Below are 17,950 nucleotides of genomic sequence, written 5' to 3' on the forward strand. Positions count from 1 at the left end.
GTGTGCCAGGAAGCTAGGCTTCAGCACCTAATTGCTCATGAGCTGCACGGCCGTGCAGGAGTCATCAGTTAAAAGGGCTGTTTCCTCTCCTGGTGGAAGCCACTCTTATTTTGGATTTTGGACCAATCACTACATTTAACTTCTAACTTTACTGACGACTCATGTCCAATCTCTGGCCTCCCTCTTTTGCTGCAGCCTTGGCACAGGGGTCTTAAGAAATGGGGGGCTCGTCATAAAAACAGAGGCAAAGGCATTGACTGTTGGATCGCCAGAGTCTTGTAGAAAGGCTACGTTTTTACTCTGTCTGGCTGTTTTGTTTTTGGTGTGGGAGAGACTGTGGAGATAGTGGAGTGGATAGCTATGTCATTTGACCTGACTGCATTTACGCTATTCCCTATCAATAAACAGTGTAACCAGTGATGTCTCTTGAGTAGAACGCTGGCCACCAGCCCCGATGCAGCCCACCCCTGCTGTGGCGGAGCCATTTGAACGGCTCATCACTGATTGTGTAGGCCCATTTGCCTAAATCTATGTCTGGCTACCAATACATACTGGCCATTGTGTGCACATCCACTCGCTACCCTGAGGCGGTTCCATTGCAAAGCCTTATGGCAAAAGAGCTTTTAAAATTCTGCTCCACATTTGGTTTACCTAGAGTGAGCTGTAAAACATCAAACATCAAGTGCTTACCAATCCAGAGTTGCAGGATGCTTTAGAGGGCTTCCATTAAAACACTTAAAACTATACTACGTGCATATTGTGTAGAAACAGATTGGACGGAGGCCTTGCCTCTAGTGATGTTTGCGGTGTGCAAGACTGTGCTGGAGGCATTGGGCTTCTGTCCTGCCAAGCTTGTGTTTGGCCACCGGGTTTGTGGCCCTTTAAAACGGTTGAGTGAACAGCTGTTATCTGTACGGTCATCCCCTGTCAGTCATGGACTATGTTAAATCTAGTCAATGATGAAGGTCAGTGTGGGAAAAAAAAGAGTGTTGCACACAGTTTTTTAACTTGACTGTTGACTTTGTGTTAGTTTTTCTTTCCAGTGCCTGGTTTTTCTTTGCAAGTCAAATTTCTCTGGGCCCTATGTAATTGAGAGAAAATTCAGTGACATCGACTATGTGGTGAGCACACCTGACTGCCAGCGGAAGACCAGGTTTTGTCATGATAATATGCTGTAGTCTTATGTTGTAAGACATGCACCTAGCCCCTCTCCCCTGCCTGAAACAGTACCTGTTGCCTCTGTTGCTATGTCACCATCTCCTTACAGTTCTGAAGATGATGGGTTGACTGTTAGTGATGCTCAAACTTCTTGCATCCGTCTCCAAAAGCGTGCTATTTTAGGAAACGTATTGGCCTATCTTGCCCACTTTCCTGGGTTCCAGCAATGTAATATCATTGATTTAAAAGTATTCTAGCATGTTCTGTGATGTCCCTACACAGACCAATATGCTGTACTGTAACATTGACATGGATGCATTAAGCAGCACCCATACAGAGTGAATTCTCAAACATGTTAGGTGATGAGAGACGAGGTAAAGCATGGTTTTGTCTCTCTCTCTGCTTCCTCTCCTGTCAGCATGTCATTAGGCTCCAGAGAAAACAGGGGTGGCCTGTTTGTCAAAGCTGTGTTTCAAGGATGCATGCTACATCATCGAATCCCGCCGAAAGACTATTCTGATGTCTAGGATCCTTCGATTTCTACCAAGGGCCGAGTCTTTTATTCTGAGAATTTTCAAAGAAAGCAGGATTTGCCAAGCCTGTTTCCTGTGTTTTGGAATAAAACTGTTCTTTTTCAGCCTCCTTGTGTGGCGCAAGCAAGATCACTCTGACAGTAACTGTTCTTCAGTAATACGTGCTTCTGGAGGATGAGCCAATTAGACACACACAGTGGAAGGCTTGTTCTGGTGTAGCATCACAAAGGATGTTTATGTTCTTGACACTAGCTTTTACACGCTATACATTTTTAATCCATGGTTAAAAAGCTTTTTTTTAACTCTGTAGTTTAAAAATTAACATTTCTGGGTGATTGGGTTTAAAAAAAACTCTTCAGACATCCTTTATATTAGGCTGGTTTTCAGTCAAATCTCTTAACTGCTAGATTTCATCAGTCTCTGGACTTCCTAGCTTTTTCGGGTCAAGTAACATCCCACATTCCCATATGTTCAAGAACAATTCCTATAAAAATAAACTGCACCATACCTTCTCGTATAATTCCTGTGCAAACTTCTCAACCTTCTGGTCGACATCAATGGTCCCGGTCTGCTTGAGGCGCCCGATGAAGTCTTGCAAATTGGTGGACTTCCGAACCAGACCGAGCATGAACTGAGCCACATATCGGTCACTCAGACCCAAGATGTCATGAAGGCGGTCGCTCACCCACTGCTCCAGGTTGGCCATTGGCACCTAAGCGTATACAGATAATGTTGCCACATTCCATGTGAAATCATAAGACACACACACAAACACACACCATGACCAAACTCATATACCGGTATAATAGGGATGTAATGGCACACAAAATTCAATGTTTGGTTTGGACTCGGTCCGGTAGGGAAAACAAACGAAGAAAATTGCAGGAAACACTTTTCCATTAATCTTGGAAATGGAAACATTCAAGTGTCTCATTGGCCATAATTCTTGCCGTAACATAACACAATGTCAGTTATGCTCCACCATAAGACTCTGACCTGTTTATAATCCCCTAATTGCAGCTTGCGCACGTTTATACAGAGCTGGTCCAAATGAAGCACACCTTCGCCTTTAGGATACATGCAGGTGAATTAGAGAATTAACAGCGGAGCAGGACCACATTTGAACTACAGAAAGAATTTCTACTCCAAAAACACTGTCCTGGAATCAATGCAATCTCACAGAAAAGTGCTACTTCTTCTGTTTATACAAGAGGCATGGGCTGTTAGAAAAAAACGAACATTTCACTCATTCAAGACTTCTTGATATTGTACAGAACACAACAATAACAATAGCTAATGTCGTAGTATGCTGTTTCATTTCCATAGTGTTGCGCCTCATTCATTCATTGTTTTCCCCTTCGCAGCCATAATCACCTACCTACCTACAGGCCTATATTTCACAACATGACACAATTTAATGATGTTCTTTTAATTGTTTCCCATGTGTTGTCAACATGCATGCGTGAGGAGGCTCATGCCCTGCACTAAACTCGTGTATGAGCCATCCGTTTTCTGGACGGAAGTGAGTGCCCATGCCAAATTGGTACTTGTGGGCTGAAGTAGCCAGGCAGTAAAATAAGCTAGCATAGCATTCGCCATTGAAATTAATTGGGGCTGGTTCTTCTTCAGTCTCTGCAGATCTATATAATACTTCCATGGTAGATCACCAGTAGACCCACAAATCGCCACGCTTTAAACGTCAACAGTTTAAGTCCCACACAGAGCTATCTGAAGCGTGACCATGCTACAGCTGCATTGTTTTATCTACATTGGCAATTAGCTAACGTTACCCCTTTCAAAACGCGCGTAAATTAATTTATAAACTAACGATAGCTAATAGCTTGACGAACATCCTGTCGACAGAAGGCTGCATATTGCTAACGTTACGTCAAAAGCAAGACCGAGTATTGACTGCTGAACAAATTAACGGCACGCAAAAGAAAATCATAGCAAGCATGTGTATTTACCTGTAAGAGGGTTGACTGGTCAAACAAATGCTACAGCAACGGGGACTATAATGTTAGTTTACCAGACTTCAAAGTTAGCAAATCACATGGCAATATGGGTTTGTAGCCCATATTATTCTAGCTTGTAAAGTGTCTGGAGATGATAGACATAGGTACGCAATCACTAACCCTTTTTACTGCCAAAAAAAGGCAGACTGCTATTAACTTTTCTGATGTTTGGGAAAGTACAGGCTCGAGAGTTACATTAGCCTAGCCTAAGTAAAGTTGCTTCCGGTTACGATTTCTGGATGGGAGAGAGAAATTTACATTTCAAAGTAAAAGCCACGATGTGACGTATATAATGACGCGTTCGAGAAACCTCCAAAAAATGTCCGACTCCAAATTTCCCTGCTCTGAGTTGTATCGAACGTGGTATTTGGACCAGTAAACTACTCCTTTCATTTCTCAATTTAATAGAGAAATGAAGTATCTCACCACAACAAGAAAACATACTTTTTCCTTCAGACAACACCAAACATCCAACTGAATTGTCTATGTATGTAATTTTAATTTTATTTGTGTAATTTTATTTTTGATTTATTGTCTGATTTTGATTTATGTTTGATATATACGTTAATGCCTTTTTTTTTAGGTTGTATAGCCTTTTTCACTCTGTCAATGGAAACTAGCCTTTTGGCTATAATTGGGTGCATTTACATCTTAATGTTCATGAATGTACACTGTCCCTCTTGATCAAATAAACAAATTGATTGATTGATTGATTGAATTGAACGTGCAATGTCCAACAGCCCATTTGACACTGATAGAAGCTTGCCAACACACTAACTGGTGTCTTTTGGCAGTATAGCAGGCAATGTCATGCTGTGAAAGCTTTTCTTCCATTTTTGCAGGGTATTCCAGCCCAGTGTACAGAACTACGTAGGACCTATCCTGGATGGCTAGTGGGAAAGACACAGGTGTTTATTTGTCCTTCACATGACCATATGCTATCAAAATGAATTCGAAGAACTTTCAGTGTTTGTGTTAGATAACCTTTTTCCTTTGACTTTCTTATCCTTCCTTCTATCCTTGAGTGAGGGTAGGTACAGTGGAGGCAGGTAGAGTTGGGGTAGATACAGGGAGGGTGGTTAGAGTAGGGATGGTGGGGGTAGATATACTGAGGGTGTGTAGAGCGGGGTGGTAACTGATGTTTGTTGACGTTTGACAATACAACAACCAAAATTACTTTTTTAGGCACATACTTCAGTCATAATACAATTCAGGATTTTGCAATCTTGCATTTTTACAAATTCACGCAAAGGTGTTCATGCAATTGCCATTTTTTCACTGCAATATTTCAGAAAAAAAACGGCAATTTTTGCGATTGATTTAATTTAAATGACCAGAGTGTTTGAGAATTCCCACAGTAAATTGAGCCACTTATGGCTGCAACAATCACAACACACCCTCACAAGATCCTGTAGGGACTAATAATAAGAATTATGTTGACTAGATTTGTAGCAATACTGGCAGTGTGACTGTGTTTTGTTTGAATGTTGAGCATAATAAGGAGTGTGCCATTTCACGCATCTAACCCTCCAACCAACGCTCAAAAATTGAGCTTATTTGATGAATGCACTTCTGGGCATTCTTAGCTCAAAATGACAGTTTTTTTTTTTTTTTTACAAGGCATACCAGATGGACCAAGAGATTTCACAGTTTCTCAGTAACAGAATTAAGCAGAATAATGATGAGGACTAATGATGTTTGAAAAACACCCTTTCCACTACAAAAACATCCATACCCAAAGAGTATGAGTGAGTGATTGGGTTTAAATGGCGAAGCCACCACACACTGGCTCTGGCAGGAGTGTCATTGACATTCTAATGTTACTGATCAACATTTGGATGCATCCCAGACAAAATGGCGTCAAACTACCCAAGCCACAGGTGGATATGGACAAGTATAATCAGCATTTAGCAAAGCGAGTCTGGGGGTTTATACTGTAGATGAACAACTTAGCAGGGTCTAATTTAAAGAGGTACTACATACTTAAATGTGTTTTTGAGCTGTGAACTAAATGATATGACTGTAAAGCTGGACATTTTGGTGCACTCTGCTATTGTTGTGTGATTAGCTCTGCAGCCGTAGCAGTATGCCTGGTGAAAGACTCCAGTCACACACAATGAGTGCTAGCAGGTAGGTATCGTTTCTTTTGGCACTGGTTCAATGATCGGACAGGCTTTTTATAGCCCTGTGAATGGCACAGATGACAGAATGTCTTTCTTTGTATTGCCATGGCATTTTATTTATATACTTTTGGCATCATGAAAAGAGAATTTCAAGAAATATAACACAAATTCTTCTAAAATAAATCGCCTACCCTGCCTTTAAAAAGAGTTCGGTAAAAAAGCATTACAAGATGCAATATAAGACAGGAATCTATTTAAAGGTTGCAAGCTTGCAATATAAGGGGAGACGAGGAAGTCGTCAAATGCTGTGCTATGCCGGAGCATGTGACACGACAGGAAATGTAAGGCCAGTTTAGGGGTTGATAAAGGTTGACACTTGAGACAGCTCTCAATCATTCCTGTGGGTTGGAAACTTTGGTTAAACATTTTGTGTTGAGAAACAAATAATGGTGATTGCCTATTGGCTCACAAATGGGGAGTAGCCTAACCTAGAAAACCTGTGATCAGATATAAAGACTCTTCAGTCTCTCTAGGGTCAAAACAAAACTATTCCAACACACATTTCAGTTTTAGTTTTAGACTGCTCAAGATAGAAAGAAAAACAAAATCATAGAATTCATAGCACGTCATAGCAAGCATGACAAATTCATTGCATGGGTCTATTTATTGTTCTTTTCTGTATGCATTTCTGCTCGGTGCATGTGTAGCAGTCACATCTGGGTATAAGCCAGTCATACTCGTTCACGGACTTTTGGATGGGCCTGGGCAATTCAGCAGTTTGATTAACTTCATCAAAGAGGTAAGAGACAAGGTTCACTTTTATTTAGACCCGTTGGCCAGATTGTGTATAGTAAAGATTGAGATAGAGGTTTGTGATAAAATATAGTATTACAAAGATTGTGATAAAGGTTTGTGATAAAATATAGTATTTTATAGATTGTGATAAAGGTTTGCTAGCATGCTAACTGGTGTCTTTTGGTGATGTAGTTGGCACTGAGTAGCTAGTCGGTAGAACCACATTAAGAGCCATCCCTCATAGTTTCTCACCCCACAGAAGTGGAACGTGGAACAGAATCAAAGGGCTGGCAGCTGTCTCACTGTCTCGCTGATCTCACACAGACCCAGACCCGTTCCATTCTTATCTCTAAGAACACAGGGAGATACTGTGACAGAGACAGAGGCACCCTGATATCATGAGAACATAACATGCTTGAGGTCAGTGAGACAGTGAGACATGAGAACACGTACATTCAAGGATTCTTTTACTTGACCCCAATTCTGAGTATAAGAAAATTAGGGACTATATGTATAAGAATCATAAGACCTTCATTCTGATTTTGAAAACCACATCCTAGACACAGCACACACACAAGGTTTACTAATATATTTTCTTTACCATAATGATGTCACTTTAGAAGTTTAATTTCTTAAAGGAATACATATTTTTCCCCACAAGACAGCTGAAAACATTTCTCAGCCAGCTCATTTGAGCACCGAACCTGAATATTCTTGGGCCTAACTGTGTAGTCTAATGTCACCGTTTTCAGTTATTGTTTCACCGTTATCACTGTCACTGTTTCTTTCATTATTTGTAATTAGGCTTTTTTATGTTACTGCCCTTATTTGTTTGTTTTCTAATGTCTTTTTCCAATATTCTGTAAGTCACTTTGGACAAAAGTGTCTGCTAAATACTATAACCATATAACCATAACCATGACTTTCTTTCATCCTGCACAGCGCTCTCCAACACAGCAGTGCTGATTAGACTAAGCAACTTATGAGCCCGACCCAAGGATTTAATTTAAAACATCAAATAATCTGAGAAGCTATACAGCTATTAAGGAAACCAGGAAGTAAGATTTAGATGTTTACAAAGCATCTGTAGTGTTATGACAATAAACAAAGGTTCATATCAATATATAATACATTATATGTCATGCAGCTCATGCCTGCTCATATCAATCGTGAATTTTTTATGGCGTCAGTTTAGTGCCAAAACTCACACAAGCGATAAACGTCTATTCGAGTGAATTTCAGGTTTTCGCAAGCGTGAATTTCTTCTGCGCACTCAATTTTAGCAGCAGCGAGAGGGAATTCAACAACTGCGAGCGCAGAGACTGACATACTCTCTCGCGAAAACTTGGTCTGCTCGCTCAAATTTATCATACGCTCTCGCGAAAACTTTATCTGCTCGCTCGAAAGTATGACTTTTGGCAGTGTGTGGGCGTGAGTTTTGGCAGTGTGTGGGCGGGAACCAAAGGAGGACGGGCTCTTTTCTGATTGATCTTGATTTGACAGCAGGAGAGTCATATTCACGACAAACTCCGTTAAGTAGCTACATATGTCTTTGTATGGTGAAGATATTTAAAGACGAACCTAAGTAACGGTACCCATTAAACACGTTTTGATTAAATACTAGTTGTGATTGTAGCATTTGACCCACGATCACTTTATTTATTCCTGGAAAAAGAGTCAGTTCTCGTGACATAGTCGCTGTTATGCCAGTAGGTAACATATCTAGCTACTAGCTAGCTTTAGATTCCTGCGCTAGCAAGAAGCCTTTGCTTGCTAACTGTTGAAGCTAGCTCTTGCTGCTGAATTTTCAAAGTTGACTTCAATGTTTTAATGTAATTTATTCCATGGTCCGGGTGTTTTCACTGCTTTTAACACTGCTAGCTACAACAGGTAGCAGGCAAAGGCTTCTTGCTAGTGCAGGAATCTTCTGAGGCAGTCAGCGGAGCTCTAGAATCTTAACAGCGACTATGTCACGAGATAAAGTTTTCGCGAGAGCGTATGATAAATTCGAGCGAGCAGACCAAGTTTTCGCGAGAGAGTATGTCAGTCTCTGCGCTCGCAGTTGTTGAATTTCCTCTCGCGGCTGCTAAAATTGAGTGCGCAGAAGAAATTCACGCTTGCGAAAACCTGAAATTCATTCGAATAGACGTTTCCTCGCTTGTGTGAGTTTTGGCACTAAACTGACGCCATAATTTGTGGACAGGGAATCCATAATCCTCTGGAGGTCTAAGGACACTGCATCTGCCTTTTGAGTCGCCTCAGGAGCTCTAAGGACACCACCGCATCTGCCTTTTGAGTCGCCTCCGGAGGTCTAAGGACACTGCCTCTGCCTTTTGAGTCGCCTGAGGAGGTCTAAGGACACTGACTGCCTCTGCCTTTTGAGTCGCCTCCGGAGGTCTAAGGACACTGCCTCTGCCTTTTGAGTCGCCTCAGGAGGTCTAAGGACACTGCCTCTGCCTTTTGAGTCGCCTCTGGAGGTCTAAGGACACTGCATCTGCCTTTTGAGTCGCCTCCGGAGGTCTAAGGACACTGCATCTGCCTTTTGAGTCGCCTCAGGAGCTCTAAGGACACTGCCTCTGCCTTTTGAGTCGCCTCTGGAGGTCTAAGGACACTGCATCTGCCTTTTGAGTCGCCTCTGGAGGTCTAAGGACACTGCATCTGCCTTTTGAGTCGCCTCAGGAGCTCTAAGGACACTGCATCTGCCTTTTGAGTCGCCTCAGGAGGCGGTACTACTGAGTAAGGCAGCTGCTGCCCCTGTTGCTGAACAGAAATCACACACACTTTTGTGGCATTGTGTTGAACTGTCCGCCACTAATTTGACCCCACACCAGGAATGTGGTAAAACAGTTTTATTTATTTAAATGAAATGTAAACATACCTTTACAAAAACCTACAGATGTAAACATAGGTGCTAGTTACACACAGGTGATTTCAGCATTCAGAAATTGTATGTGGTTTCACTACTAAATATTAGTAACTTCAGAGTAACTTTTTCTTCTCCAAAATTAGTGTCCCCTACACAATGAATATTGATAAGATAGGTGTAAACACACCTGTGATTGCCCCGCCCCATTGTCACTGCTTATGGCCCATCTGTCAAAGGCAATGGCCAATAGGTAATGGCCCTGGAATGCCATTGTGGCTCTCTGTCAACCATCAACCATCAGTCTTGAAAGTCCCAAAATATGGCCTCTTCAAAAATATGGCCTCTTCAGCTGTAGGCTACTCAATAGATTACAGAAATGATCATTTCTCCTCAGGATGCCAAGCATCAAAACAGCTTCTCTCTGGTAGAAGGCAAAGGTACATATCACGCGCTTTGCACTTCCAAGGGGGTTTTGTTTGCATTCCCCTATGCATCCTGCAATATGCACAGGCCTTGCGGTTAGCACGAGCCTCCTTCCCCTATCGGTGTTGAGCTCAACCCCACAAACTGGCTTGTGAGCATGGCTGGCGTTCTTTACAGGAGCCTAATACTAATTTCTACGCAGACAACAAACTCCACGACAACAAACGTTGACGTATGACATAATTAACGCAACTCTGAGCGCAATCTGTATTTTTTTCTATAACAGTTTTTGCGACATAAAGTAATTCACATTCAAAATCGCCTTGCAGAGTTAATGGTAGAAGCCTAAAATAAATTCACTACAATAGACGTCAAATGAGCTATATTGATCTCAACAAAAATAACAAGCAAAGCACTTTCTTCTTTTACTGGCTCAAAATCACATGTTATAACAACAGAAGCGCTGTGTCCATTCCTTTTAAAAGCGCTCCTGGTGAACACTGTCTAGAACCCACAGCGATGTTGCCATCCTCTAACATTGTAATCTCGTCTGATGCATTCAGTTTAAAGGGATTGCTTGACAATACTATTGGTCGGCTTTCACAAAATTACATTCACTAATTAACTGAATCAGCTGAAGAAGCAATGGAGACGAGCAGAAGATGAACAGAGATAAGGCATAGTGTACTGCAGACAGAAGTGAAGAGTAGACTGGCGGAACTCAGATGAAGAAGGAGGTGGAAAGACGAAAGAAGAAGCTAGGGCTGCATTCTACAAGGATGTGTTTAAGTTTGTGAAATCTGTATTCCCTCAAGAGAAAACGGAAAGTTTGAGAGGTGAAAGAAAGGCCCTGGAAGATACATAAAGAGATAGAGATAGAGATAGAGATATCTCTATCTTTATGTACCTTCAAAAGTTGGAGAGAGATGTTCACCAATGGACGATGGCCTGCCCAGGTGGAAAACTGTATCTCTATCTGTATCTGTATCTCTATCTCTATCTCTATCTCTATCTCTATCTCTATCTCTATCTCTATCTCTATCTTTATGTATGGAAGCTTGTGGTGATTGTATGGAAAAGGATGTGGCATTTTCATTTTGAAGGAGAAGAACGCCATAACCATAGGCCAATTTTGACCCTACAGTCTTCTTAATGTGGAAGGAAAGATCTTCTTTAGTGAAGTAGCAAGGAGGTTGGTCTCCTGTTTGAAAGGAAATAGTTTGATAGATGTTTTTTGTGCAGAAAGCTGGAATCCCAGGATTTTCCAAGTGTTTGGAACATCGTAGTATGATTTGCCATCAAATTCAGGCAGCAGGGACAGAAGGCAGAGATCTCCATGTGGTATTTTTGGACCTTGCTAATGTCTTTGGATCGGTGCCGCACAGTCTGTTGTGGAAGGCATTCAGATACTTTCAGGTCCATTAGAAGATTTCAGTATATTTTGAGCATATTCAGTTATGCTTCAACACAAGTAACTACACCACATCCTGGCAGCATTTGGAGATTATGGCTGGACATTTCACCGTTGGCTTTCACCATGATTGTTGCTGGTGAGAGACTGCAGGATGGCACCCAGTTACCTCCCTTTCAAGCTAATATGTACGAAATGACGTCACTCATCACAACTGCTCCATGTACCGTAGGCTGTTAGCCAAGTTGAATGCCAATCTGAATTAGGCATGGATGAAAGTGAACCCTTATCAGTACGTTTTGCATTGCGTATGCCTGGCGGCTCTATGGAAGACCCCCAAAAAATAAAAATGTATTGTATGCAATTTTCTTTGTATTTATTTCTCTACCCAAAAAAAAGACAGATAGCTAATGCACAGGTGTTTGACTTCGGTTAATATAATGATTTGCTGAAACATTGGGGATTCATGTGAAATCAATTACACCAGTCTCATTTGATTACCAGCACTAATAAAGAAGTAAAATAAATAAATACTCCTACTTCAAGATGTCACTTCTCGCTCAGATAACAATCAAATTGGCTTACTAAATAAATTAATCTTCATTCAGACCCCTTATTCTGACTCCACACATCCCATTTCCATGTTTCAGTCCCACCCTGGCACCACAACCATAGCCATTGACCTATACAATGAAGACGACAGCCTTCAGTCTCTATGGAAACAGGTGGAGGGCTACAAGCGAGTCATCTATCCCATCATGCAAAGTTATCCAGACGGAGTCCATCTCATCTGTTATTCTCAAGGTTATTCTGTTCTTCGTTCTGTTCTCTCGTATTGTTTCAGTGTGTTGGTTCAGATAAACTCAGATTTTTTTTTCTCTCACCATAGGTGGTATGATATGTAGAGGGATTCTCGCCACACTTGTTGACCACAATGTCCACACAGCAATTTTTCTGTCTGCTCCTTTGGCAGGCCAGTATGGTCAGCAAGCCTTGATTTTTTTGTTCTATATTCCTTGTTTAAATGTTTGTATATTGAAGAGTTATTAGATATAGATAATCCCTTAAATGACCTCTGTCCTGCCTATAGGTATCAGCCTCAAACAGCCTCAAACATTGGAGGAACACGTCTATCTGTTCTGCTACACCGCAGTAGGACAGATGGTATCTGTATGTAATTACTGGAATGGTAAGAGTGATTACTAACCCATGAGGCAACATTTGTAAGGATTTGGTATAAAATATGATCAATAATCAGGTACATTAAATGAAAACTATATGAAAAATGTATGAATGCAAATGGGTACTTTCACAATCAGGGTAATCAAGGAGATTACCTACATATATGTCTGTGTACCCCAAAATATATGAACACAATTGATAATTGTATGTGTTATTAATGAGTTGAATTACCCAGCACCTGGACAATTAAAAAAGAGTGCAAAAATGCCTCAGGGATCAGTTCTCGGGCCTCTTCTGTTCAATCTTTATATGTGGCCTTTGGGGCAAACTCTACAGGACAACAACATTGATTACCATAATTAAGCAGATAATACACAGACTCACTGTGTCACTGTTTAGAGCAAATAAATAATTGGATGAGCCAACATTTTCTTCGGATAAAAAAGGACAAAACTGAGATTATTGTGTTTAGCAGCAAAGAGAAGAGAATTAGCATTAGTAAACACCAAAAATCTTGTCGAAAATCGTGGTGTTCTCATACTCTCAGATCTCAATTTCACCAGCCATGTAAATGCAGTCACCAAAACTGCCTTCTATCATTTTAAAAAATATGTTCTATGTTTAAAAATAAACATAAATTTGAGACTTATTTAGCAGAGGAATTACCTCAGACATGCATCAAATTTAGCAACAGTCTACCAACAAAATGTTAACATCATAATAACTGATACAGTCGGAACAGATGTAACCTTATACTGATGGTGAGAAAATCTAATTTGTTTCAGATGTCTATTCCAACACATTTCCAGTATTGTGTTTATTGTCACGACAAAACGTATATATTCAGAAGGAGGATACCTTCTGTGTAGCTGTCATGCTGTGAACATACACATTCTGGCAATTCTTAAAATGTTTACCCATGTAGACAGACAATCTGAACAAATCCAATTTCTCATTTATTTTGCCCAATATCAACATTTGTCAAGTGTTATCCATGACCAACTGCCATGAACCAAGTTCAAGCCTACCCTGATTGTGAAACTACCCACCTCATAAAACAATTCAGACCGTTTTTTTTTTTTTAATCAGCAAGGACGTTTGACATAATTATGTTTGAAATGTTATTTCCATAATTTATTCTTTTTTCAGACCCATACCATCAGAAGAATTACCTGAGAGGCAATAAATATTTGGCCTTACTAAATGGAGACAGAGCACATGGCAACATCACAAGTACCACATATTTTTCTGTTCTTAGACTTGTGTCTTTTTGTCAGATAACATTGGACCTCATTCTTGAACATTTTCTTAAGTGTCTTCTTAAATATCTTCTTTACGAACTTCGTAAGACCAAACCTAAGAAAAGATCCTCGCCCGATTCATGAAAGTGTGGAATTATGTTCTTAAACTGCCACAGTGTTCTTAGCTGTGCACTGATTCTTAAATTAAACGTGTGTTCTCGTGCACCTCAATTTGCAGACATAAACGCCCTGCCAGCTCCTTATAAGGGCATGCAACTATAGCGAATCCACAGGCAATGCTAAAGCAATTTGAGACTGATCAAAGACACACACACACACACACACAGACTGATCAAAATCATGTCAAAGCGGAAAGCGAACACCGGCCCAGTAATCGCAGACCTAACTTCGGTGCAGAGGTGGAGGTACTGTTGCAGAATGTAGATGTGTCCATTTTATTCCACTATGGCTATATCCAAGCAATTGAGTTTAGTACTTATTTATTTATTCTCTGCCATTTGCAGTGTTCGTGTAGTGCTTTTATTTATTTTAGGACATCACGATGCCTCGTAGAATCATGACTATAAATGTGAAACGTAATTGTTAATGGTACAAATATTCTCGTATGTATGTCTCCAAATGTTTGAAACCTTTTGAATGTTGATTAATTCTGTTAACTCTATTTGGGTTGCTGACCATCAGTGTCACCAGTATATTTTTGTGATTATATGTTTGTCTCTGTCTTACAATAGCTTGGAAGGACAACTTCCTACGAATAAAAAAGTTAGTTCTGATTGGAGGTCACGATGACGGACTAATCGCTCCTTGGCAATCCAGGTATCCAGATTTTTTTTCTCATTGATGTAATGCAGACTACATTTTAAAAATGTTATAAAATCATAATTTCCTACATTGAGTGGTAGAATTTTACACAGTGCAGGGCTTTTTTTGTCTAAAAGAAAAAAAAAATGTATTCTTGGAATGTACTTGAGGTCCGCTCTCTTTTTCTGTTTCAGTTTTTTCAGCTTTTATGATGAAAAGGGAAGTGTCGTTGACATGAAGAACACAGACGTGAGTCACTGCTGCCACACTAAATCACAACACTTTCACTCAAATGGTTTATGTAAATGACGGTCATTGATGACTATTTACACTATCAAAACTATAAAATGTGGTGAAATAACAACAACATATTTTGCCAAAATGTCGTTCAATAGCTACACCCATGTTTCTTATTGTTTTTTTTTAGTGGTATCTGAAAGATGTCTTTGGCTTGAGAACCCTTGACCTGCGCAAAGACCTGGTGCAGTGTGAATTTGATGGGGTCGAGCATAAAAGATGGCCTCATGTTCGAAAAGTGTACACTGGTTGCATGGAGGAATGGCTACGGACTTAAAGTATAGACAAGTGAATTAATAACAAAACTATTGTGACATTAAAGCTTCTTCATGACTATTTCAAACAGGGATTGAGGAGGAGGTTGACTAAACAGAATTCACCTGTCATTTACTGTGTGCTGCTTGTATCCTTTGTCTGTCTCTGCAGCTCGCTCGCTCTCTCCAACATCCAATATAGACTATCTGATCCACTGTATGTGTGTTTAGTCACATGTGTCACAAGTATTCAGCACAAGTTCAGCTATAACAGTATGATAGTAGGATGTCTTTTTTTTTAAATCATGGATACATTCATTTATTCAGAACTTTTAAGAAATAATGGTATTGTATTACTGAAATAATAATGTAATTAGAGTTGTGAAAGTGAAGATTAAATAGATCATACAAGCCTCAATAAATTGTAACAACAATATGCCTTAATTCACCATTCATGCACATTTATTGTAATGTTCAACAATATTATAAGTTGAATGCAGTTCAACTTTTATTGGGATAGTGCTGCAGCTCAGTGTGAGTTATGTGAATGTCAAAGGCAGGTAAAAGGTGTATAAACAGAGGATTGGTCAAACATGAGAACATTGTGTGGACAAAGAAAGCCCAACACCTTTGCTATACTGCCAACAATATTCACCTTGGATTTCAAGCACAAAGATTCACTGTTAATTGTAACTACCTTCTATGGCTACAACAACAAGACAAAGAATATGCTAGAAGACATGCTAGAAGATCAACTACCAAATGTACATATGTAAATTAACATACCAGAATGACCGTTTAGGAATAGGGGTTGATTTAAACTTGGTAAATGATGAGTGCTTAGAGAACCCTCTTTAGATGACATAATTAAACACCAAAATCTGCCATACAAATGGAATATAGAATGCATGGAGACACAATAATTTCAATACTATACTGATTTCTTGTAAAAAAAATTAAAAAATGACATGCAATTACTGTATTCAATTGTTGACAATTGTTTTTAACAACAGTTAATTTGTATTTGTACAGCTTCAGTCATATTGTGCGTATATATTTCATGACTACTGCTAATGAAGCTGCACCCAGAACAATTCCACTGTGGAGTTTCAGGAGCTCAAAGCAGAAGTGGACAGGAATGCAAACTTTGTATCCCCTTTATTGGTTTGGTTCTGGCGGCGCTTTCCAGAAATAACGCAATTTCTGCCGGAGCGTGGTGCGCTCTGGTGGGTACGCACATCCCAGATTTTGTGACCGGTCACACGCGACGAATACGCTAGAGACACAAGTCACAGGTCTCTCTGTACAGGCATCTCTACGACCCTTTAATATAGGAGCATAGGGATTCGCAAGATAGCACATAACTTGAGGAGGGAGATTACCACAACAATTGTACAAACATTTGTGTGGTTTACTAACGATACAGTCTTGCCTGATGGAGAACTGAGGGTAAAAACTTTACATGTAGGCTGTGCCAAAACATAATGTTTTTGTCCTGATGAAAATCGCTTGAAAAACAAAACAAAACACCATACCATAGCAAGTTACGTTTACCTACAGTTAGGTAACAGGCTACTTTTGCTGGAGATTAGCAATAAAACACTAACCAGAAATGACTGTTTAATCCACACATGAACACAGGTTATCCAGTTCAACTGTCATGATGTCACATAGCTGAGGCTATTTCACTGTACAAGCACACTGGCCACTCAAGGCCTCTCCTACGTGTGCCATGACTCACCTCTGCATGGAAACTTAAAGGCTAGTGGAGGAAATCACCAACCACACTTGGCCACCACTGCCCCCTGCTGTGGGACCTTGTAGTTGCGTGTAGCCACTTTCCTGAGGGGGTCAAACCCGTTCTCAGAAAAATGTGTCAGGTGGCTAGTGAAGCATACGCTGTGCCACCACTAGAAGAGGGCCATCCTTTCAGTGTCCTGGAGGACAACCACCTAAATGACTTCCCTCACTTACCAAAGACGTCCACTCTTTTTGACGCTCTGTGAAAGGAGGGAGGACGTGCAGGAAGCAGGTTGCAACAAACACGCTGGGAACCATGCATCCATTCCAGGGTCTGTTCACGGAGTTCTGCATCCATGGTTAGCCCAATAAAATACGCTTTCATAAAACTCACATCATTGACTTGCCTGAACACAAAAAGACTTGTGTTGTCATATGACAAAGCTAAGTTTTGACCTAGGCATAGTTGACCGAGGTTAAGTTGACTGAGGCATAGTGGACCTAGGTATAGTGGACTGAGGTATAGTGGACCGAGGCGTAGTTGACCTAGGTATAGTGGGCCGAGGCATAGTGGGCCGAGGCATAGTTGACTGAGGCATAGTTGACCTAGACATAGTTTAGGATCTATCAACAGAAGTGTGCTATGGATTTTCCATAAGGAAGAACTCAGAATCTGTAAACATCCTATTTACAATTCTTTTGAGTAATTTCACAGTAACAATTTGACCCTGAGAAGGTGGTCAACAATACTAGAGTGACTAAGAACCCTTTGCTTTTGGGACAGTATGCAACAAGCACAGACCCTCCAGTGAAGGTCAATGCCATTCCTTAGTAAAGGGTACATATGTGTTGTTTATGAAGGCTGAGCATTTGAGACAATGCAATGCAATGCAAAACAGCATGCATGTTCTTATACAAAATTTAAACTGGAACTGTATCTTTATAGCCAAGTAATGATTATATTAGGGTATGAAATCTTAGATTTCCACTAACCCCTGCCCATTGAAATTTAAAATGACAAATTAACGATTTACCTCCAAGTCACCAAAAGTGTCTCTACAGTGATACTGACCCAGAAAGTGCTACAGAT

General features: G+C 40.4%; 2 protein-coding genes across 4 annotated transcripts in view; one reads left to right on the plus strand and one right to left on the minus strand.

The window, feature by feature from the left end:
• Positions 1-17,950, minus strand: part of dhx16 (DEAH (Asp-Glu-Ala-His) box polypeptide 16) — a 36,921-nt gene that overhangs the window by 16,983 nt on the left and 1,988 nt on the right. The window contains exons 1-3 of one of the 3 annotated variants that reach the window (XM_031576771.2): positions 3,659-3,932; positions 2,688-2,758; positions 2,200-2,403 (exon numbers count right to left, since the gene is read on the minus strand). In XM_031576771.2, coding sequence (XP_031432631.1) covers positions 2,200-2,397 — 198 coding nt within the window. In that variant the 5' untranslated portion in view covers positions 2,398-2,403; positions 2,688-2,758; positions 3,659-3,932. Of the gene's footprint in view, positions 1-2,199; positions 2,404-2,687; positions 2,759-3,658; positions 3,933-17,950 lie in introns of those variants that run through there. The other 2 variants (XM_031576770.1, XM_031576772.1) reach the window with 2 other exon arrangements.
• LOC105906269 (lysosomal thioesterase PPT2-like) lies at positions 6,213-15,241 on the plus strand. Its single transcript, XM_031576777.1, has 8 exons — positions 6,213-6,628; positions 11,975-12,128; positions 12,214-12,306; positions 12,415-12,513; positions 13,656-13,739; positions 14,500-14,584; positions 14,764-14,818; positions 14,997-15,241. Exons 1-8 carry the CDS (start codon positions 6,467-6,469, stop codon positions 15,141-15,143), a joined length of 879 nt encoding a protein of 292 aa, XP_031432637.1. The 5' UTR covers positions 6,213-6,466; the 3' UTR covers positions 15,144-15,241.

Source organism: Clupea harengus, chromosome 11 (genome assembly GCF_900700415.2).
Source record: "Clupea harengus chromosome 11, Ch_v2.0.2, whole genome shotgun sequence".
NCBI lineage: Eukaryota > Metazoa > Chordata > Actinopteri > Clupeiformes > Clupeidae > Clupea > Clupea harengus.